The 23,655-nt window shown below is 41.9% G+C and overlaps 1 protein-coding gene across 1 annotated transcript in view; it reads right to left on the bottom strand.

Annotated features, from left to right (window-relative positions):
* Nucleotides 1-18,100, bottom strand: part of TAF4 (TATA-box binding protein associated factor 4) — a 38,085-nt gene extending 19,985 nt beyond the window's left edge. Inside the window, exons 1-2 of the mRNA XM_076352006.1 lie at nt 17,785-18,100; nt 14,748-15,830 (exon numbers count right to left, since the gene is read on the bottom strand). Coding sequence (XP_076208121.1) covers nt 14,748-15,830; nt 17,785-18,100 — 1,399 coding nt within the window. The remainder of the gene's footprint in view (nt 1-14,747; nt 15,831-17,784) is intronic.
* Between the last annotated feature and the right edge of the window lie 5,555 nt (nt 18,101-23,655).

The following is a 23,655-nucleotide window of genomic DNA, read 5'->3' as shown; positions in this document are numbered from 1 at the left end:
CCCGTAAGAAACTTTTTTCTTCAAGTTCACCATTTTTGGGGTTCCCTAGGGTATTCTAGGGCTAACGTACCATCCAAATTCTTTAGTTACATATTTTTTCCTTCCAGAAGCAACATAAGAGATACTAACTCTAGTTTTGGGGTTGGGGGCAGTGGGTGTTTGTTTTCTAAACTTCTCTCAGTGCAAAAGTGACTGAAGTTATTTGACGCTGCCAACCCAAAGCAGCTCACCTGCATATGAGAACCTTTATAGCATCAGACACCGACAGCTCTATGCTACCTGTTCCAGTCTCCAGCTCAATACACGCATCAGGCTCTAGAATGGGTCTGCACTATGCATTAGTATCCTGCAACAGCACAACCACCCCTTGGGACACCAGTAGCATCAACTCACTGTTTTATTCCTCAAAACATGAATGAGAAAAGAGAGAAAAGAAGGGAGATAACCACAAAATGAAGGCTGACTACCCCTGAAGAGCAAGCACAGTATCTGAACAATGAAATATTCTCCCTGAGCTACATGCAAAATTAGAACATGCCTACACATTAACATAGCACAACTGCTGAAACAGACAGTTGAAAAGCATATTAATGTGAGGTTTAGAAAACATATCAAGAAAGTTCAATTTTTGGCAGCAGACAGACAAAACAATCATTTGTAATTCAAACCCTGACTCTAAGCACTATCCTGCTATATTTCTAACTATGGGAAGTCTGAACCTTCCCTCAAGTACTGAAGTCATAATAAAGAAGTAATTCATACAAAGCTACATTCGTATCTGTCCCTATTTAAATAGTTCTTTCATATTGCACTCATATGATACACAGTTATTTTCAATTTATACAGTTTCTAACAAGTCTTTAAGTTAGCATCTACCACTGATAGATAAATTGCTGTGCACACTAATGGGCTATATACAAACATAAAGACAATTACAAACATCAGACTAGTCTTGCATAAACTTTAATCATGGTATGATGATATAAGACATTTTACCCGCTTGAAATTATATCTTGTTAGTATATGGGTGATTTCAGAAAAAGTGTAAAAACTCAGATCGTGATAAACTTTGTTATTGAAATTTCTGTGCAGACTTTCACCAGTAATACAGTGCGCGGGCAAGTAATTTTTGACTGAACGCTTAACACCTCTCCAGCCTTGTTGAGAATTCTTTAAAAAGGGAGATGGAGCTGCTCTCTCTGCTTCTCTCCCCCAGCCCAACTACAGAGTCTTTTCCAACCCAATTAGCTAAAAAAGAAACTCACTAACCCAAAACTACACCCAAGCTGGCATTAAGTGGATTTTCCGTGAAGTTCAGAAAACTCACTGGAGCTAACTTGATTAAGAATTAAAAAGAAAGCCCCATTTATTTCCTGCTTCTAAACAAAGTCAATGTAGGACTATAACAGCCCCCCCTCTCCATACATACACTAACTCTCTCTCAGTTGATTCATTCATTGACATGGAAAAAAGGAGGGGCTGACAGCCACATGTGTAGGAAAACAAACATTTCTTTCTCTTATGTTCCAAAACTTGTATTTTAAATATTTAAATACAGATAAGTATCATAATCTCAAACTCCAATACATAAGGGTGCAAATGCTGTATGAGCCAGATCAGAAATGACTACCAGGTACCAGAAGACAACTAGAATTGTACCAAGGTATCTCACTTCTCTAATTAAATTCAGCAACGTATTTAAAGTAAGGATGAAAAATATCTTTCTGTTTCAAGTTTACCATCCAGATTTTTGTTGCACAAATGGATGAATTGCTGTTTGAGACCATAGAGCTAATAAAGATCAATGGAAATGTTCAATTAGAAAAAAGTGACAATAAAACTTGGCCATTTTAAATATCTCCGTGCCTTATTTTTCCTAGAAAGTCTGATCACATGTACTCTAAAATCATATTCACTATTAAAAATGCAAAGATGCAAAAAATTCTTACTTCTTAAAGTAAAAAAGTAACTGAACTTTATTTCCAGAGAAAAAACAGTTAGGATCAGGGAGAGCTGCTAGGCAGCAAAGAATCACCTTTAATACACACGCATGCTGATGTTCAGAAAGAATGTCCAGTCCTGAAAGAGTAACTAGAGGATTGATGCTTCTGGTGTAGGAAATTGTATGTATTGATCATAAAGTCGACCGACATCTGACAAATCTTCAAATCCTAACTAGATTTGCCAGGAAAGTTCACTAAGAGGTTATCTTAATGTCAAAGCAGTTTGTGCCTTAAGCTCTCAAGCACATACTCATTTGTGGCAAGATGCTGCAAACATTTGACATGGCAAAAAAATCTGATAGTAATCATAAGCGGACTGTGCCATATTAGCAGAAGAAAGCTTTATAATAGTATCCCTTCTGTATTGTCAGAAGAGATTCTGTTGCAACAAAAAGGAAAGCAAGTGTCTGTAAGGTTATGCAAGTTGATATCATACACACCACAAAAACCATATAAAGCAAAGGGGATGAGTCAATGCTCTGTAGATGATTGGATCAGACTATACCGAGACCCTGAATGACAAAAACCTTTATAAAAGGACAAAGTTTCTAAGATTTTCCCAATACAAAAAAGCTAGAAGAATACTGGAGAGACAGCTGGAGAAAAGGATAGCTGCCTACACAAACTACAGGAAGAACTTTCAGCAGAAGTGATATATATGATAGGGTCACTTATTGCAGAAAAGGAAATGATAACCTGGTACCGACATCAACACTGTCCAACAATCCACCATCCCTCCTCTTATGATAACTGACCCGCCTGGAAAAGTTCTCACTCTATAGGAATGAAAGGCCAGGAAAAGAGGGAAGAACCTAACAAAGTCTACTAGTCCACTGGAGCTCCATGAAAATCTGGGTAATTAAGGGAATCTTCCCTAACACAAGACAACTTTTAGCAGATTTAGAATTATTTACACACATCAAAGACGACCATCTGTAGTAAACCAGCAGATGTGTAGCAGCTCATGAAGGACAACCTATACACCAACTCATGAGAAACAGTGATTACAAATCAAGATGAACAGCACAGAAATTTAAATGGCACCACAGCTGTGGATTAGATGTTATTGAAGACACATTATTTTGTACCTGATAAGAGATGTGCACCACCACATTAGATGCACTGTCTTAGTTTAGGTGCTTAGAACCTCAGGTGATCTGTGCTGCACAACAAATCCAGAAAAAACTTTAACTTGAACTTTCTTGCCAGTCTTTGACACCGTCAGCAATCCAGGCTCTTGAGTTTCATTAATAAATGTGGTTGGTTTGTGATTTCTACAAAGGTGTCTTAGCTCCACAAGGATAACCATAATGCTTATGGAGAAGTCTAGATAGTGCAGGTATCAGCTCCTGGAAACCAGGTAGCTGAAAATAAACCCACCACTACCTGTGACTTCACCTGCTCCAGAAGTGCTTGCACTGCACTGGCACGGATGAGGTCAGCCTGTACAAACATGAGTTAGTAGTAGATATGTTCCCTGTTGAGTTGCAGGTCTACAGGTCATAAAATTGCCAGGCGGTGATAGAGCTGTCCAGCACACTGGAGCAACCCGAGATACTGTACCAGATTCCCTCACATCTTGTTTCAGAGTAACGGGCACCCTAAAGCAATGAATGCCGAGGTTTTGCACACAGTTGTATTGAGAGCACACAGTACATGCTATGCCGAACACATCTTACAGGTGCCTGTAAGCTCCTGATTCAGTTCCCATTGTGCTTAAGGTGAGCTACAACTTGGCATGAAAAAACATGACTGTCAGGTGTTGCTTCAGAGCACCTCTAATACAAAACACTTGGAGTCTCTCCTGACAGGCACTAAACTTTACACCATAATGAAGATTGGCATGGCACAGACTTTTGGACAAGAACTTCCTACAGAGCTGCAAAAGCACATCACTCCTTTCATTTTTCAACTTATGTCACTCTGGAATAAAGTCAAATTTTACCCAGGTACAATGCCTAAAAGTTTTGATACAGCATTAGTTTACTACAGCACGTCACTTCATTTGCCTATCATCACTCCCCCCACGCACCCAATCTGCACACACGGATCACAGATCACAACTAATGGTTATGGTCTGTGAAATACTAATTCTTGAACAGCTGATTTACCTTATTGCCAACATAGATGAAAAAATACTCTCAAAAATCATCCTGACTGCAGTGCACAGAAAATGTATTTTGTACAGACCAAGTACACAAGTTCACATTATGAAAAACTGCTTTTGTTTTTTCTTACTAAAGAGTCAAAAGACAAAAAGAGACTCGACTTCATAGTAAAAGCTTTTGCTTACTCTTACTATGCATGAATTCAATTTCAAACTACAGAACTCAACTGCACTGTCTAAAAAGTGAAGAAGTGAATCATTTGTAAAGTATTGATTCACAAGCCTTAAGAACATAGTTAAAGGAATAATGTCATGCTGGAGTGCCAAAAGACCACTGTATTTAACAGTGATCCCATATGGAAAAAGTCTTACCTGCTCAGTTGAAAAGCTGTGTTGGAAGTGTTCTGGGAAATGTGCCCTATTATATAGCAACAATTGACAAAGGCTTCAACAACAATGTGATTTGAAACTATTTTGACTTTTCTGGAAAGCTATATTCCTTGAAAGTGTGTTAACATTCCTTTCTAGTCAAGCATACAAAGCCAAAACACCAGAGCGCTCTGTCAAACTGCAACCCAATCATCACACAAATCTGTCTTTAGTCTGATGCAGAAAGAACTAAGAAAAACACTATCAGGAGCTAAACCAATTACTTTAATTATTGATCTCAAAGTGATTCAGATTTAGCTCTGCCATTAATTTCAGTATACTTAACATCAAACAACAACGCAGTTATACCAAAATTGGATTTGTTTTTGAGAAAGGAAGACACAAAATAAAGTGTCACTAATTCTTTTGATCTGTTATTCTAAATAGGAGATTTTAAAACTCAACTAGTCTTCATTTCTGGCAAACAGTTTGCCTATACCAAGGCATATCAACATTAGCTCTGTTCAAGCAGCTGATGAATTGGGAATAGGCAAGCTACTTTGCATTTACCACAGCCTGCACACAAGTACTTAATGAGGAGTAATGCATTAAATCCACCTTATCTTCCTTCAAAAAGCAACACACTAAAACAACTAAGTACATGAAAACCCATTAAAAAAAAAATGCATTTCTTTAATTTGTCCCCACTGTGAATGCCCTACTCTAGGTATATACCCTTTGTAATTTTAGCAGTGACAAAACCCTTTGCTGATGCTACCTTTTCACCTGGAGCTGTGAAGACCCAACGTTAGACAATTCCACTGACTGACAGCTACCCAGGGCAGCCTCAGTGGAAACATTCCCTTCAAATCCTCCTCTGCAGAAACAGCCTGCGATTTTATGACTCTCTCACTGCCGACACAGAAGTTATTCTGCTTTGAGAGTATGCCAAACACTATGCCTGTGAGTTCAAATACAAACTATAAGCATGGACATGATATTACATGTCATTTGGCTGATAGCAACATTTATTAAATAGCACTGCTTTTTCAGTTAGTCTGAACACAGAAATAAAAGTATTTTCACACCTGTAAGCTTGAATTCAGAAAGATTTTAAATAAAATAAAGTCTCCTTTTGATTTTTACTAACCATCAAATGCACAGTCCTGAGTAATGACTAAGCTTAATGACTGGGTATGACTAACATTTATAAATAATTAGTGCCTTCTCTCCCCCTCCCCCATGGAGGAGAGGGAAGGAAAGAAAACCAAATGATACATTGGAAAAAAGGAAGAATGAAAGGAAGTAAGAGGTGGAAGTTCATGGCATGAACACTTGCCTCTTCTTCCAATCCACCCTTAATACTATTGCAAACATTACTGCACATATATTTATTAAAAACTAACAGCTCCTCATGCTTTTCTGTAAACTTCTGCACAGTTTAGCCACTTTCAGCCTTCCTACTCCAGATCTCTTCTTCCAACCTCCTCCACCGATCCCTCAGCAAATACTCTTCTGGTCACCTTCGTTGACTCTTTTGCCACAGATGCTGCAATTCCTCAGTGCTACTCCTTGGAGTTGGTACTTCTGACTCATGTGAGTACAACTGGTCCCACTTGCCACACCACCACTTAGCTGAATGCACCTGATGTTACTACATTCTGAGAGAGGCACTAAATCTAACCCTCCCTTACAGAAATATTTGATTAATAAACTGAAGGAAGGTGTCAAGACAGCTTACTACAGCCTTGCTACCCCCTCAAACCATTTAAGAAAGATTAGAGCATGGCACCACACCTCATTGCTTCATTTTTGTTTATACTCTGATATCTAGAGCACACATTTTTCAAGTGAATCTATTCTGGGTGTCTGTACAGAGTCTATCCAGCATGCACTTTATTCTGTTCAACAGTACTGTGATGGCTTTTAACAGTTCAACTACTCTCAGAAGCATATATTAATCAAATTATAATGATAAGTTAGACCATTTTTACTAGAGAGACTTACTTGATTCAATACAAACCTTAGAACAGTCATGCTAGCCATGTAGAATAATATCATATACTGATGCAAGTTTTATGTTACTAGTTGTCTAGGTACTGGTTACAATGTGTTACTGAAAAAAATATTTTAGTAATGCATTTTAAGGAAAAAAGCATCAAAATTAAAAGATGCATGGTGTTCATAATTTACAGTTCTAATTTATAAACAGAGTTCTACACTGACAAGTAGTTACTCAATTTTTATCAATATCCCACAAAAAGAGGTTGGCAACTGAGTCGAACCATGCACTGAATCCTGTACAAATACACAGTAAAAGGACTGTCCCTGGGTAAAAGGATTTATAACCTATTTATGCACTTTGCTGAGAATCAGCCTTTTATGTTCAAAATGTAATTTTCTGATCAGTGGTAATACAAGTACAGAAATTCACCTTTTTTAAAATGTTATTTCTAGCCTGACAACAGTTACAGAGCCAAAGATTATCTACATTTGTACAGCGCCTTGAGACAGCTCTACTGAGGTGCTGAACTCTGCCTATACAGATCTCACTGCAGAAACAGGACTCAGCTGTATCAATTCCTTATGATTATGACCTTTCTTGATTATTGATAATCTATACCATTATATAGTGATGATAATCAAGGTTTTGTTCTCACCAAAAATATTCTGTATTTAAAAAACCCTCAGTTAAAGCCATAAATAAGGCTTCAAGGACAATTATTTCAGTTTACATTAAATATTACGCTAAAGACACCTGAAGAAAATTACTCCAAGACAGGAGGCTTTGTGGTAAAAACTTGTCTCTCAGTTCCTTGAGACACCCGTACCTCCAGAAGACAACCAGCATTTCTGGAAGGGAATTACCACAGAATAGAACCAGGGTAAAAGTTTCCAGATTAAACTGAGGTAAAACTGTCCTAAGAGGTTAAATAAATAAATAAATAAATAAAAATAATTTGCTCTATTCATATGTCCATGGTCTCAATTAAAAAAAAAAAAAAGCCTCATCTAATTTGAAATATGAGCGATCACACAGCCTTTACACCTGTTTAATTACAGCCTGGTCTGCGTACAGTTGTTACGCTTCTCTCAACATTTGAGCTGGAAATGGGACCATTTTGCCACAATAATTTAGTGGTACAATCTCCAGTGTGGACACAACCGTATCATTGTAAAAGATGCTTATTGTAGAAGGTATTTTCCTTCTGAAGAAGCAGTATGCAAGAGGGCTGATACAGCAAAAACTGTATCCAGACAAGAAAGGTTTTACAACTTTCAAGAAACCTGTATCAGTATAAATACACTACAACTTCTTGCATTTAGGCAAGACCTTAATTAGTTTAGAAACAAATTCAAGTTAATGCATTAACAACTTATAACAACACAAAAACAAAGCCTGAATATCCCCACAGCCACTGTCTCTGTAAAACAACTGTGTGCAACCTGTCAAAGGGATAGAGACGTACTGAGGCTTCGGTCCCAGAAGTACACCAGGGAAACTTCGGCAACATTCACAGATCACACAACTATTTGTACACAGGAACATCCCTGTGGCCATGCACAGAAAAAGCCCTTTGTAACTTCTAAGCGCCACATACTCTCTCTAGAGTTTGGCTTTCCTTCACATACAGCTTTACAGTTCATAATACAACTGAAACAACTGTCTACTAAGTATGACTAAAAATTCCTTTCTATCATTGTCTTTAGTTGTGAGAAACACAATTTTCAAAATTATTTTCTTCATGCCACTACCTCTTCAAATCTTCTTTCACAAGAGATAATATGCCTAACATAAAAAAGTTAAACTTCCAACACTAACTGTCTTCCAACTGTAAAAGCCTTCTTTTTAACATCAAGCAATGGCATCAAATTCAAGGAGCACATTCAGACAGATAGAGTTATAAACATTCATAAAGTTTCAACACAGAGAACAATCCTAACAAGAATAGTTATTTTCAGGTAAAAATGCTGATTTCAAGTATTTCTGACAAAAACTGCATACAGTAACAAAAAAATGTTTAACGTGTTCTTAAGTGACTTCTATGTCTAGCTCCTACCAAGCAGACTCTTAGCATTTGATCACACAGGTTTTATGAGAACAGAAAGCTAGAAAGCAAGCTTTCCACAAGTCAGTCTCTTCTCTTTGCTAAAACCCACTTAGGCTAATATCAGTATTTTCAACTGCATTCCTGAACTACTTCCTACATTTTTTTAGGATTCTATTTACCTATCATTTCCCAAAACAGAGAAGACAAACAATAGTAAGTCTCTTCATACACCAAAACATTTCATTTGAAGAGAGTTTGTGATACCTACTAATTTGTGTCTTATCAGTGCCCAAAACTGTTGCATTTTCATCTCAGATTGCTAACTTTGCTGCAGCATCCTGTGTTAGTAAGTGATTCGAGTCCTGGGCAGCATCCAAATTTGTGGTCCTCAAACCAAGACACTGCATTTTAGAAGTAACCCACATAGATTTCCAGAGATGGAAAACTTGTTTAGCTCACTGAACACAGAAACACCATGTAACTTCTGGAGTAGCAAAGTGCAAAATGGCTCAAAAGAAATAAATCATTCACTTCTGGTCATTGACCAACCACCTTGATCATAAGCCTGGTGATACCCAAAAAAACCCCATTTGAAGTGTAGATAGGCATATGAAACAAATCCATACATGCTCTTCCAAAGGCTGTTTGGAACAATAGTATTTTCCATAACAGAACTGAACAATATGTAGTCAAAGTTAATAGCTTTCATAGCTTAATGGAATCACAATTATATTCCCAGTAGATCCCATCACTTAAAGAGACACCTTATCAGATGCACAAAACAAGGCATTGGTTTGCCTCATGACGCTCATTTTAACAAAAACAAACAAAAAAAAACCTATGGCACAGCTCTCTGAGTTAAGTTCTTCGGGGTACAAAGCTAAGCATGCAGGATTCCTCAATTATGAAAGTTGCAATAAGAACAAACACAACTTTCAGTCTGGTGACATATGGCAGATCTGATGTAGCACATTTCAAATAAAGCAGAATGTTCCTTTTGCTGATGCATGATTTGAACATAAAATCCACCCCTCACCCAGAAGAGTTCTGCAGAAGCGATCCACAGTTATCTTTCAGAAAGAGAGATACCACTTTATGCGCCAAGTATAGGACTTCCAAGCTCTAATCTTGGCAAAATATTGATTCCCTCATGGCCTTGGGCAAGTCAGAACTTTTCTAACTTGCTCCTTCCCCCAGCTCTAAAGCAGAGTTCATACTACTTTATTTACCAACCACACAGGCATGGTGCAAGGATTTAAGTTTTGTAAAATGCTTGGAAAGTAAAACATACTATAAGTACTGTAAGAAGCTCCTATTATCGTTGTGCATTACAGACATTATTTTTAACAAAATACAGCCATGCCAACACAGTTAACAGGCACAATATTGGCAGCACATGCAACATACAGGGAAACTATAATCAGGATATGTTTGAACTCGCTTGCTAGTCAGTGAGAAATAGAAACAACTACATTCCACTACTTCATAGTATTTCTTCTGTTCGTTTCTACATTTTTTGTACTATGGAAGTCTGTAGATTTCCCCATCTATTTATATTCCTAGTTACTTTAGGCACTTCTGAGGTACATGTTTCAAGTACAAAGTAACCCAAAGAATGACGCATTCAGTGTGAAAAAGTAACACAAATTGTTTTACAAAGAAAAGACTGATTCTTCGCAGCCTGCAGCCTTTCTCCTTTTTCTATCTGCTCTCTTTCGCCTGACAGCCTAGCACCCCAACTCCTTACTGAAGGAAACTGAACTACTCCTGCGGAAGTTGTTTTTCAGTGACTCCAGCTCCAAAAAGTATGACTGCTCAAGTCAAGAGGACCTGAACCCATGCTTTAAATTAAGTATGTGTTCAGGTAGTTTTCCCATCCTACAGCCACTATAATCAAGGCCTAAGTTAGAATCCTTCTTGGATAGCTAACACAAGCAAAATCATCGGTTTCTACAAAACTTAAGCTTCCATTTAACACCAAGTGAAGCTTCCAGCCTCTAAGGCCGTGAAGAAAACCTTAAACATGTAAATAGATGTAAGTCCATCCTCCATGGTCCAATGTTCTTCCAGGTACCCTTTGCTTCTAGAAAGCACCAACAGTAAGTTTAAACCAACTGTAGAGGTCATTTGCATTAGTACTGTTCAGAACTCCGGAACAGTCAATTTTTAAAGGAGCCCCGTCAGTTTCACAGTTGGGAAACGGCCCATCCTGTAGTCACCACAGAAGCGGCACACGAGATGCCTCCAGAAAGAAAGCAATGAAGTAGTCTCATCTCATCCCCTATCATCAGCTACTGGCAGATTCAAGTGAGTTTTGTGAAAGTAATAAAGGAGTTTGATTATTAGATACAAAGCAAAACAAATCTGTGATAGCAGTTCTACTACAGCTGCACAACTGCATTACTGCTAATGAGAACACTGGTCATGATCGCAGAAGTAAAAAAATTACATAAATTATAAAGACAACCTATCCTATCTGCTATCTTCAAACAGGACTGAGTCTCACAGAATCTTGTTTATTCAGGAAAAAAAAGTTAGTATTTAGGATCAAGGTAGCAAATTTTCCTACGTACTAACATTCACTCAGAAGGTAAAAGAAAAGAGGGAGACGGGGAAGTGAAGGTTTCTAGATTTCAGTTTCACCTAAGCTAGTAGAGAAAACTATCCAGACCTACCAGCTCTATATTGTTCTTGCTGTATACCTACAGCACTCTCTCCAATCTGCTCCTTTCCTTAAGCAGACACCTTAAAAGCTTATTATGAGATGCTTGTACATAAAAATAAAGCAGAAAAGAGTAACAACATAAAGCATCTGCAACAACAGAAACCAAATCCTTGAACCCTCAAGTTGACAATACTGCTAAAGTAAGCATAAGCTCATAGAGGTTGGTTTTGAAATTGTATTATAGCATTGCTGGAGAAGATAGTATTTTGCAAAGTGCTTTTAAATTACACAAGTTTTGTCATTTTACAAGATGATTCTATCATGCATCAGCGATGACCTCTAAACACTTTACCAACTCTTATATTGCACGAGATTAATTTTAGGGCATAATCTCAGTTACACTTTTCTGCAGACTTTTCTGAGCATCTGTAACAGCAGAACGCTGACTTAATGCTTTAACAAACTCATCGATTTTCCTACCTCTTACCATATTATTGTACGCAACACATTTCATATTATTGCTTGAAGTACTCCGAAACAAAGAACTTCACACAACTTATTTTCAGTCATAGTTTCAAAAGACGTTCCACTGTATAAAGATAAACTTTTGTTCCCACCCCCTAGAAAATTATCTGACAATATTTTCATGTCTTTGCTAAGAAGCTATAAATAAGGTTATTTTTGGACCTTCGTTACCCAGATCTGTCCAATTGGACCACAAAGTTCCAACCACGGGCTCCTGAAGAAAAGACTAAGTGCAATAGTCCTCTTCCTCAAAGACCTCAGTAGTGGAAAACCATTATTAACGCACAGATGCTCTGAATAGTCCAGTTTCTCTGAGAAGCAATATACCAGAACCCTGTAAGGTCACAACAACTATGGCCCATTAGCTCTTCAAACATCTCTAATTTGCTCAGTCGATGTTTGTTGCACAATTGCCTTGATGCAATGCAAAGCATTGTTCTAAAAGTAATATATTTTAAAGAGCGTTGATCAAGCTTATTTTCCACATGCGCTTTTAAAGAGAACATCTGAAACCTTTCAAGGTTTCTAGTTTTCAAGTCCCAGGTTAATAACACTTACTAACATTTTATATTCTGCTTTCCATACATGTGAAACTGTAACTGTATTTTGGAGAGCTAGAAACAGCAATTCAGGGTAAGAAAATAACTATAAAACGTGCTGCTTATTGGTCAAGCCTTCTGTAAGAGTTTTCTTTCTAAGTGTTTGTAAACCTTGGTGTAAAAAGCGACATGTGCAGTGTATGATCTCAAGCTATTTCATGCACAAAGTCTTACAAACTCTTACTAGCACACAGTACTAACTTTTAAAAACATAAACTTGTGCATGCAAATTTGATGCATACAGTAGATGCACAGCATACAAGCACTGCAGTTGCAGCTTCATACTGCCGAACTGCCTTTAAAAATCTGGCCTATGACACTGTAATTTCAAATACAATTTCAAAAGCATAGTCATCTATTCTTCTTTCACTACGAATGTATATGCACTCTACTAAAGATTAAAGCAGTTGCATGTGGCTAGACTTTCAGAGGTGCTTAGCCCTTGCACCTCTGAGATGTTTGTAAGAGCTCAACATCCATCAGTTCTTAAGTGTTCTGTAAGAAATGCTTTATGCAAAACATTTTCAAAGCTGGCTACTTTTGCAAGGTATAAAAATGTAAACCAAAGCCATTAAAAAAAAAAAAAATCTGTTCCACTAAAAAAAAAATCCTTTCCAATATTATGTCTGCCTCATCATGCAAGAACCCAATTTCCAATTTCTATGTATTCAGTCATGTATACTTGCTTATTTTAAGAGTCATGCTATTCTTTTGAAGTTATAAATATTTTTTAAAGTGTAGGACAGACAAGAAAAGTGCTTAATAAAAAACCTCAAGTGTTTAGAACCTATATTGTTTTACTTTGATCTATCGAGACCTCCAAAGGAGCAATTTATGGTCCAATTATGCTTAAGGACTGGCAATGCTGCTTCTAAGGGTAACACATTTCAGTATGCTATGGCAGTTTGAAAATATCAGCTACCTGGAAAAAAGGTCCCACTGGACTCAACAGTAGTATTTTTCCCATAATCAGGTTTATAATGCAGTATTAGTGAAAATGTAGGTATACATGGCAAAAGACTGTAAACCTGAAAAATCCTCTGAACACTGTGGCAATAAATAAATAAATAAGGCTTTCCCAGCCTATCAATTTACAAGCTTCAAATTAAGCACTGGGATTTCAAGGTCTGGGTTTTACTGCTATTTTTTAAATTAGCAACACGTGTCATTCAAATTACTCATATAGGGAATAATCTTCTACACAAAAAAAATGAGGAATATTTATGCCAGTTAGAACTTAGATACACAGAATGTTTGACAGACTTTATCAAACTACATGGCATCACATACCATAAATAGTGTATTACACGAAAAGATGGTGTGTAGTAACACAGTATGGTTTCTGATCTACCTTATGTGACAGGTGCATTGCTTTAAGGGTGGTTAGGAGTTTCAGTAGATGTATTTTTACTAAGACCAATTGAAATAAATGATACACAACCACCACTGATTTCATTCGGTACTAGTAGTAAAATTTAATTAGTTGTTCTTTGTATACTGCCCTGAAAACAGTGAATAGTAATAATATATAGTAATAGCTGTATTCTTAAAAAGACAGGAAACTATGTGTAGGTTCACACAAGTATTTTCAGTTAAAAATGAAACTGGATACAAGTACAAGCCTGCTTCAAAATAATAGCAAATATATAACCTTAAATCTCCAAATCTAGGGTATTTACGGAGGGACAAAACAGTTCTCAGAAAAGAAATGCTTCTCATCCTGCTTTTTACTCACCCACTGAGTTCAGGACTAGACTCCTTGTCCAGAGATGCTCAGCACTAAGCATGAGACTAGCTACTACAAAAGCTGCAACCCTAGACACAACAGGGTGAGGTAAGGACATAGGAAGACTGCCTTTTGTATCAGAACTCCAGTGACTAAAAAGATCATCATAAGCTTCAAACCTGTGAGTTTTTAAGTCAGACTTTGAAGGTATTTAAAGCAAAAGAAGATAGTTTTCTTGTGTTGTATCTGCTGTTTCTCTATTCATGAGTGCTCTGTGGTACTGGGGGCATGCAGGGACAGAGAAGGAACTGAACAGCACGCGAAGGTTATACGAACTACTGACAAAACCACCTTAAAAGTCAAAATGCCTTACATGAAAATGGAACAACAACATTTCATTTGATAATATTCCATTGTCACACTTGGCAGTTTGCAGCTTTATCTACACTCACATTGTAACAAAGATACTAGACAGAATTATTTTCAAATTATTACTGCTGAAAAGACTTTTTGGTCACCCGAAATCAAATGCTAAGTAGTGGAATGCTACTATTCTACTACTCAAAACCAGACAATTCTCATTGTTAAATGTAATGCCTTTTCCACAATTCACAATTAAACAGCAAGAAATCTTATTTGGATACCTTCCTTCCTGCAAGAAATACACTTCCAAAATAAAACCCCTCAATCCTCTTACTTACCTGGTGGTAACTGAAAATTCTGAATGTTAGTCGGATTCTGAGGTGGCTGAGGCAAACGAGGTGCTAAAACTGTAGGAGTCAAAGTTGCTCTGATTCCACCCGTAGTTGCTGTTGGAGTCCTCGGCAGACTTTGTGCCACCGTATTGGCAGTGCCTTTAGCCATTCCCGTGGGGGTGCCAGGAGCTGCAGGAGGTATCCCACCAGGATTGGGAGCAACATTGGAGAGCCCAGCTTGCATAGTTTGCCCAATGATCATGTTACCCCCTGTAGTACTGGGCTGGCCACCAGTAGCCAGCGTCTGCTGTTGGGATACTGCCTGGACTATAGTTTTAGGAGACTCAGATTTGATGACCTGTGTCACTGCTGGCACAGTGGAACCAGACTGGCTGTTCACAAGCGACGTCTGGAGGGAAACTCCAGATCCCACAGTGGCTGTAGCAACAGCAGGAAAACTCCCCACACTGATGGTTGAATTGATCACAGTATTGCTCCCATTTTGAGTGGCTGCACCAGCTGCAGCTACTGTGGGTCCTGCTGTGTGAATCGGTGGCCTCACAAGCGTTACTGTAGGTGCCCCAGTTCCAATGCTTGGTGGTGGCTGCGAGGAGATAACTGTGGGCGAGGAGGAAGATGCAGAGGACACAGCAGTATTAAGGAAAGAAGTCTGGATGACAGTGTTGGAAGCTGACGGCAAAACAGCATTAACAGTATTTCCTTTCCCCACAGATCCAGGTCCATTGTTAACGAGAGGGGCAACAGCAGGTGCAGAAGCGGGGTTAGCAGTCACAGGAGTCCCAGAGAAAGCAGCACTTCCTGTATGGTGAGAGTTCATCACCACGTTACTCCCATTCAAAGTTTGCACTGTTGTGGTCCCAATCTTGCCATTCCTGGTAGACAAGGCAGTCGCCATGGTGCTGATAACCACCGATTTGCCCTGACTGAGGGTCCCTGGAGCAGCAGTGACTTCAGATCCTCCTGCTGCTGCAGTGGTGGTGCTGGTGCTTGTTGTGGTGGCTCCATCCAGAGCTGAAGTCTGGGACCTGGTGTTATGATTAATAACGCCCCCTTGCACTCCTCCTGCTCCTGCAAAACAACAACAAGGTTAATCAGAGAAAATGAGCAAGAAGAGAAGTCCAGCGAAGACAGAATGTCCTCCCTCATCACCAAGTCTTCTCCATCTCCCAGGCTGCCTGCCTGGAGCCAAGAAAACAGGACAGAGTACAAACCAAAGATGGCTTTGGAGACATTATCTTGAAGCCTCCAGTTTCCCACCCAAGACTGACAGGTTCAATATTAATTGTAACACCCCTGCTTTCAACACTACAGTAAGACAAAATAGGGAAAACAGATTTGATATGAACCAAGGGAGGGGAGGAGGAAGATCATCTTAGACCTCTTTCCCAGCCTGACATCACATTTAGCAACAGGACTGCAACTGCAAGGAGGGAAAAATGGCAATGGAAGACACGTTAATAAGATATATTCCCTATGCCCAGCACACGTTACCCTCTAATCCTTTCATCTCCAATAGAGTAAGTCTGTTAGATCAGGAGGCTCAACAACAGCAAAATATGAAAAAGTGAAAGGAAAGAAAAACATTGGCCTGGCAAGTTAAGAAGTACTGCAAGGTCTGGAGTAGGTTACCAGCAGACCCCTCCACGTTATTACAGAATTTGTTCTTCTGGATCTGAAGTTCCCTCAGCGAGAGACAGTTAAAAACAAATAAATAAAAAGCAAAGCTGGTTTTGAGAAGGGACAAGATGATGTAGCTTCTTGTCATGAATAATCCTCATGCCCCTTGATGAGGCCTGGTGTTATCACAAGTACAATCACACACAGTCCAGGTCCTGGCCCTAAGAAGACAGAAAGGGGAAAAGAATAGTGACAGCCAGATACTGAGATGCATGTTATAAGGGTTAAGGAGATCCTCCTAGAAGAGCTTCATTAATCATGACAGAAGGTCTGTAATATCTTCTTACACTTCAGCAACAAGAAAGAAAGCCAAAAAAAAAAATGGGGGGAGGGGAGGAATTGCAGAGAGATTCTGGGGAGACATTTTTTTTTTTTAATTCCCCTGAAAAACAGCTTCCCTCCATTCTCATGTAGTAAGCCCTTAGTCCCAGCCTTCAGACTATCCCCCTACAATCTTCACAACACGAAGAGGGGGAATATTCCCAGGTAGCTACGGAGGGTGGGTGGGTGGGAGAAGACATTGTACAAGGTGGGGTGTTGTGGCCTGAATTCCCCCCCTTCCTGGGACCTGGTGTTGTGACAACACCCCCTTGAGGGCAGAGGAGGAATGAGAGGTGTTGAATGCCCCCTCCAAGCCCCTGGAACAAGGGAAGGGGTGGGGGAGGAATATCCAGGCAGGCAGATATGGGGGCGAAGCATTTTGAGGGACTTCCTCCCCTTGAAATCCCCCCTCGCTTCCTCCTCTACAGGAAATAGGTGTCATGATTAATAACACCCCCTTGCACTTCAGCAACAGAGAAGGGGGAGGGGAAGGAGCATTTACACAGACAGCTAAGGCGGCATTATCAAGAGGGAATCCCCCCCATAACCTCCACCCCTGGAAAGGGAAGGGGAGCAGTCACAGACGGCATGGGAGGCACAGCCATTACCAAGGGGGTGGGCTCTGCCTCCCTCAGCCCCCGAGATTAAGAGAGCCCTTTTACACTCCAGCAACAAGGGCAGGAAAAGAAGAGGGGACCGGCAGAGTCACGGACGGGCACTGCCGGCTTATTCTGCGGGGAGGCTGCCCCCACACATGACAAAACACCCTCTAGTAAGCAGAGGCGAGGAGGGAAAATAAAGGGGAGGGAGCAGAGGCGCGGATACACACCGAGGGGGCATGATGAGGGGAGGCTCTCCCCCATATGATCGATACCACCCTTTGCACTCCCGCTCCTGCCACAACGAGAAGGAGGAGAGAGGGAAAAGGGGGGAAAGCAGTGAGGGAAGGAGGCAGCCGGAGCTGGGGAGTGGGGGGAGGGGAGGGCCCCTCTCCCTCAGAGCCCCCCACCCCTGCCCATGTTACCTGCTTTTGTGATCTCTGGGGCACTCAGTCCCATCTTGCTGCTGCTGCTGCTCTCTGTTTGGGCATTAGCATTGCCTCCTACTACTACTCCTCCAGGGCTAGGGCTAGGGCTGCTGCTGCTACTGCTGCTGCTCACAACATGGTTCCCCAGCAGCCCCCCAGCGGCCCTCAGGGGCTCCTGCGCCTTGTGGTGCTGGTGGTGGTGGCCGGAGGCCGCCAGCTGGGACTCCAGGGAGCCCACCAGGTCGCTCACCACCTTCTCATCCACCTCCGTGTTCAGGAAAACCTCATCCAGCAGATCCGAGCCCGCCGCCATCTTTTTTTTGGAGGGTTCCTGTGAGCTGCTCCCTCCTCCCCCCCCTCCCCTTTCACTCCTCCCTCCCTCCCCCCACCCCACACACACACTCGGCCCCCCCCGACTGCGCAGGCGCGCGCGCCCAGCCTCACATCACCGGCCGGAGAGGGATTCCGCCCGCCGCTGATTGGCCGACGGCCGCCTATAAAAGGCAGGGCAAATGGCTGCGACTGCTTAGTTGGGAGTCGGGCGGCAGCGGCCCGCCGGCAGCACGGCGCGGCGGCGGCGGGGGGGGGCGGACGAGCGAGCGAGGGGGACGGGCGGCGCGGGGCGGCGGGCCGCGGCTGTAGGCACGGGCGAGGCCGGGCCATGCGGGCAGCTGGCCGGCGGAGCGGCGGGGGCGGCCGCGGCTCTTTGTCTGCCTCGGCCCAAAATGGCTGCATGTTTCCCTGCTGCTCCCTGCGTCCGGGTCTCCCCCGCCGGCGCGAGTCTGAAGGGCGCCCCACACCTGTGCCAGCTGCGTGTAACTGATCCACCGGCGGCGCGGGGGGGGGGGCGGAGGGCGGGCGGCCGGGCCCCACGCCCAGCCCCGGGCGGGGGCAACGGGCGAGGAGGAGCGCGCCGGCCCCCGCGCCTCCCTCCGCCGCTGGCAGAGGCGGGCTGACCCGGAGCGCTGCCCGCTCAGGCGGCCAGGCCGGGGTCCGCGGCCCCTCGGTGCGGCCGCGGCGCGTAGCGGCCCCGCCGGCTAGCAGCCCCGCCGGCCGGGCCGCGGGGGCGGGCGCCGCCGCCGTGTGCCGGGCGCGGTCTCCGCAGGCTTCCCTCCGCGGCCTGAGCAGCCTGACTCAGCACGCCGGGCCCGCGGCGGAGGGGCTGGGGCGAACCCCGGGAAAGCGCGCCCGAGGAGGGAGGGCGGCTGCGATTTCAGCGCTGGGAAGGGAAAAGGGAGAGGGGAGGGAAAAAAAGAGAGGGAGATCACAATTTTAAACGGTCCACTCGCAGCTCCGAGCCCGGCGCCGCGAGGCGGGGGCCCTGCCGCGCTGGGGACCATCCCCGCCTGTGTCAGCGTGCGTTACACCCCCGCTGCCGCTTAACCCTTGGGGGGGAGAGCCGTGCATCTGCAAAACGGCACTTCGCGGGGAACCGGTGCGCCCTGCGCCCGCCGGAGGGCTGCTGCCAGCCGCAGCCAGGTCCCCGTCGCGCCGGGCTTCGGCTCGGAGCCCCGGACGCGTCTGGAGGGGTGCGGTGGTGCTCAGCCAGGCGCTGGCTGCAGGTGGACATGTCTTGCTGGGCGCCGGCCTTACAGTAGGGAGCTGCACTTTGACCTTATTGTGCAACCATCATAAAGGAAGTAAATAAAGTGAAAATACAACCTGCCTTTTAATAAATGCTCTCTTCTGCCAGGCGCTGTTTCGCCAGAAAACTGAACTATTGGAACAATATTAACTGAAAGATTTATTGTAGCATGTGGTAAGTTCCAAGGGGTATCAAAATAGCACCTCTTACTTAGTATTATAAAATAAGCTTTGCTCTTACGTATTGGGAATGGGTGGAATTAGAGGCTGGAACTGCGTTGCAGTGGGACCGACTCAGCACCTGCTAATGCCCTGGTTGACAATGCCCAGAACTGACTGGCCCGATAGCTGACAGAAGGCTGCGAAGGTGGAGACTTGGAAGAATAAGAGCTATGAGTTACCTGCGAGAAGGGATTGCTTTAAATAGGTCGGAGACAAAGTATTCTCTACTTAGGGTTGCCCAAACATGGGTGTCAACGCCTCCTGCATCACGTATTTGTGGTGATCGCTTAACTTGTAGGACTGTAACATGAATTAAATTGCTCTGCTCACTAGTTGGCCCCATGAGCGATGGGAACAGTGCTCAAGTACTGTCCCATGCCTTACTCTGCCCCCAAATATGCAAACGTGTCTACAGGGGAGAAGCTGTTTGCCAAAAGCTCGCAGGGGAAACATAAAAACTGGTAGGTATTTGTTCTTTACTTACAGGCCTCGAATAATAGGGTGAGTAAATATCTTTAAATCAAAAGTCTTAGAAATTCACTGTTTATGTTCTAGTTTCTCATGTCCTCCTCTCACCTGCAGTAGACTTGGGCTGCTGAGTAAAAATTACAACACTGAGCCTTTCCTAAGGCTCCGATCGCTTCACCAGGTGGCATCACTAGAAGGGACTGCCTAAGTCCTCTGAGAAGTTTTATATTAATCTCTTATTCTTGTTCTCAAATGCTTTGTACTCTGCAGCTTTTCTCAGTCGTCATTCGAAACTCAAGGGAGAGAAAGAAAACACCCTTTCTGTCTCTATGACTTTTAACTTCCATTTTATCAATTTTTGCCAAATTACAATGCTGCAAAGTAGCTGTGATTTTACAGATGTCATCGTAGGTCATGTTGCCCATTTCTTACAAGGCAGGAATGCTACTTCAAGCAGGGTAATCCCAACCAGTTTGCTGCTGCCACAGTTGAGCACATTGCTAGTTTTAGCTATGATGAAATTCTATAAGCAACATACCAAAGAACTATCTAGAATAGAAGTCTGGTCACATTCCCTAAACAGTGGAAGATTTAATCTACATCAGCTGCTGAAATGATTTATTAAGGGTAAAAAAGCTAGACTTAAGCTAAAACAGCCCGGAGGTGCAGAGTGGCTGCAAGTCTGTCTTTCATGGCATCTGACCCGGAGTACAGCCCAATACTGGGCCGCAGTGCCCGAGGGGTGATGAAGAGAGAGTGACATGAGAGATGGATGAAATTATCAAGTGGCAGTAGTAGTCAGCGTGAAGGGTCAGAGCAGCCTATATTCTCCTACTGCTGGCATTCTAGGACAGCTTGAATGTAGTTTACAGTTGCATGAAAAACTAGAAATAAAACCCTAGAAATCTTCATGTCCTTGTTCTAACACTCTCTTTAGTGTACCATATGGCGTATCTACCATATTAGGTAAACAACTTAACAAAATTACAAGAGCAACTGAGATTCATTACAACTTGTGCATTATAAGTGTGTAGGATTCATTACTGAATAATTTATCTTTTCATACTCTCTGCCTCTTGTTTGACATTGGAAGTAACTTTCCAGACTAGATTCTTCAGGACTGGGATTCTAGCTCCTCTGTACTGTACTGCTCACCTTCTGTTTTAAATGGTATAAAAGAGCAACTTGCATAAGAATTCTAGTAATGGATTACTGGTAATTATTGGTGTTGGTGTAGAAATAATCAGACTCAATATACAGTGAATGCCGTGTATTTCACCCATCAGCAATTACATCAGAAGATCTTGAACATCACAGGCGCGTATGGATTCTCTCTAGTGTTAAAGAGTAGAAGCAGGCAGGAGCTATACAGGAAAAACGGAGGACTGTCAATGCCTTTAACCTGCTCCTTTTAGTATATTATTCTTTAAAATGCTTATTTTTTTCCCCTAGAACTAGCCTATGTAGATCATGGCACAGAGACTGTGTCTCAAGATACAAGTGGTAATGCAATTCTCTTTCTGTTTGTTTTCTAAAAATGTAGTTAGCCTAGAATTCATTACAGGAACATCTGACAGAGGTGACAGCAGTATGGATTATAGTGATAAGGGACATATCAGAGAAGCCTGCAGATGGTTTGAGAAGGAGAGTCGCTTTTGGTTGTACGCAGCTCCTGTGAGTCTTAACTGACTAGTCAGAATACTAAAATCCCACCAACAAATAGGTGAAAAACTGATAGTAATGGTTTTGACTGGTGATTTTTTGCTCTCCTTTCCTGTCCGTTTCTCTGCTCCTTACCCAGCCACTGATCATTTAAAATGCTGAAAGCTGGGTTTTAACCAGTAATACCTTGATTCCACAAGTTCAGTCAAACAAGATGACAGAATCCACACAAATTTTGGTTTTATTCAGAAAGCTTCACTATCCTTGTAGCCAGTATCCCACCCTACCTTTCTGCCTTGTACTCCATTTTCGATTTTTTTTGAGGAGTACAAGAGCTCAATGGACAATTTGGTAAGTACGCAGTGTCAGGAGGAGGCAAAGGAATGGAGCCCTGGTTGAAGACGATGCAGTCCTATGCAGAAGCTCTCAGTAAACTTGAAAGTCTATGTGCTGATTCTTCTGCAAGTGGGTGTCAGTCTGCACTAACAAGCATTCAGCAAAAACAGCAAGACTTCATATGCATCTGGAATACAAACGTTTGACAATGTAGGAAAAATATTCCTGTTTTAAGTATTTTACTTTGAATTTAGGGGCAAATGCAGTCTTACTACAGACATGCACATGGAGGTAAATAAAACAACTTTAGTGCCTCTTTGCAGTCTATGCACTTTACTGTCTTCTCCTTGGAATCTCAAAATACTGTTAAAGTCTTGGTCTTAAAATCATCCCATGTACTTGAGCTGTCCTTAGGTGAATCCCTGAAGAAGTCTAATGCTCCTAATAGTCAGGGATTAATATTCAAAATTAAGTATGGTATGCTCCAGGAAAATGTCTTAATCCTTGCACTGGAAAATAAAGAGATGAACAGTACATTTCGAAAGCAACTGTACAGTCCCTTTTTACTTTACGATAATCATACCTACCTACACTCCTATTTCCACTTAAGGACAGTGATTATCCTGATGTGTACTGGACTGTTTCTGCTAGCTACAGAAGCACCAGCCCTTTGACTGCAATTCCGTGTTCCGGACAGAACACCTAGCGCAATGCTGCTGTGGAAGAGGTACGGCAAAACCACCCACCTATTTTAAGTGTTTATATTTGCATAACAGTTACTAGAACTCCAGAAGTGGAGCAGAAAAACAAACAACTCTTCTTTTCATAAAATATATTTAATTATAGTGAGATATGATTGAATAAATATATTATGTGACAGCTTAAGGGATACCCTCTTTTTAAAAACAAGGTATTTAACAATACCTAGTTATTAACTGGGAAATACATAGGAAATACCTGTTAGAGAGAGACTACTTACGAGCTTGATTTTCAAAAAGAAAAGTTAGCTGAGCACACAACTGCCTTGGCAATCTTCTCTAGTTTTTATGAGACAGTTAGAGGACTGTGTCACTACTAATACATGCTACATGCAATTCACATGGGAGTTACTTAAATATGGCTGTACTGAGGCATACCAAAGTCCATGCAACTCAACATCCTGTGCCCAAAAGAAGATGCCCAGAGAATATACTGTGGGATAAAGGATTATTGTTTAACGGCCTTCAAGGCTTTACAGTATAAAAGAGCTGTGGAATACTGTTTTTCCTTCCCAACTGCTCTTAATCTAACTTGTCATGCTTGTTACTGCCTGGCAAGATAGGAAGTATCAATACCCAGACTCATCTGTAAGGGAAGAGCTGGGGAACTTTACTAAGAAAAAGGAGCACTTGTATAAGAAGATGGACGTTTCCAACTACACACCCCAGCAGCTAGCAGATTTTTTTAAAGCAAACCTTCTGAATGGAGATTGCTAGCAAATGTCCAGAATTATGTCTGTGGAAGAGACAAGAAGCAGGCATGTCAGCAAAGATTTGTGTTTTATCTGTTCTGAAAAATTTCTTGTGCAAGTCTACACGGGAAAAAAAATATTATTAA

The sequence above is a fragment of the Aptenodytes patagonicus genome, chromosome 14, assembly GCF_965638725.1.
Source record: "Aptenodytes patagonicus chromosome 14, bAptPat1.pri.cur, whole genome shotgun sequence".
NCBI classification, from domain to species: domain Eukaryota; kingdom Metazoa; phylum Chordata; class Aves; order Sphenisciformes; family Spheniscidae; genus Aptenodytes; species Aptenodytes patagonicus.
The sequence above is the reverse complement of the archived record's forward strand: the minus strand, read 5'-3'. Positions and strand labels throughout refer to the sequence as shown.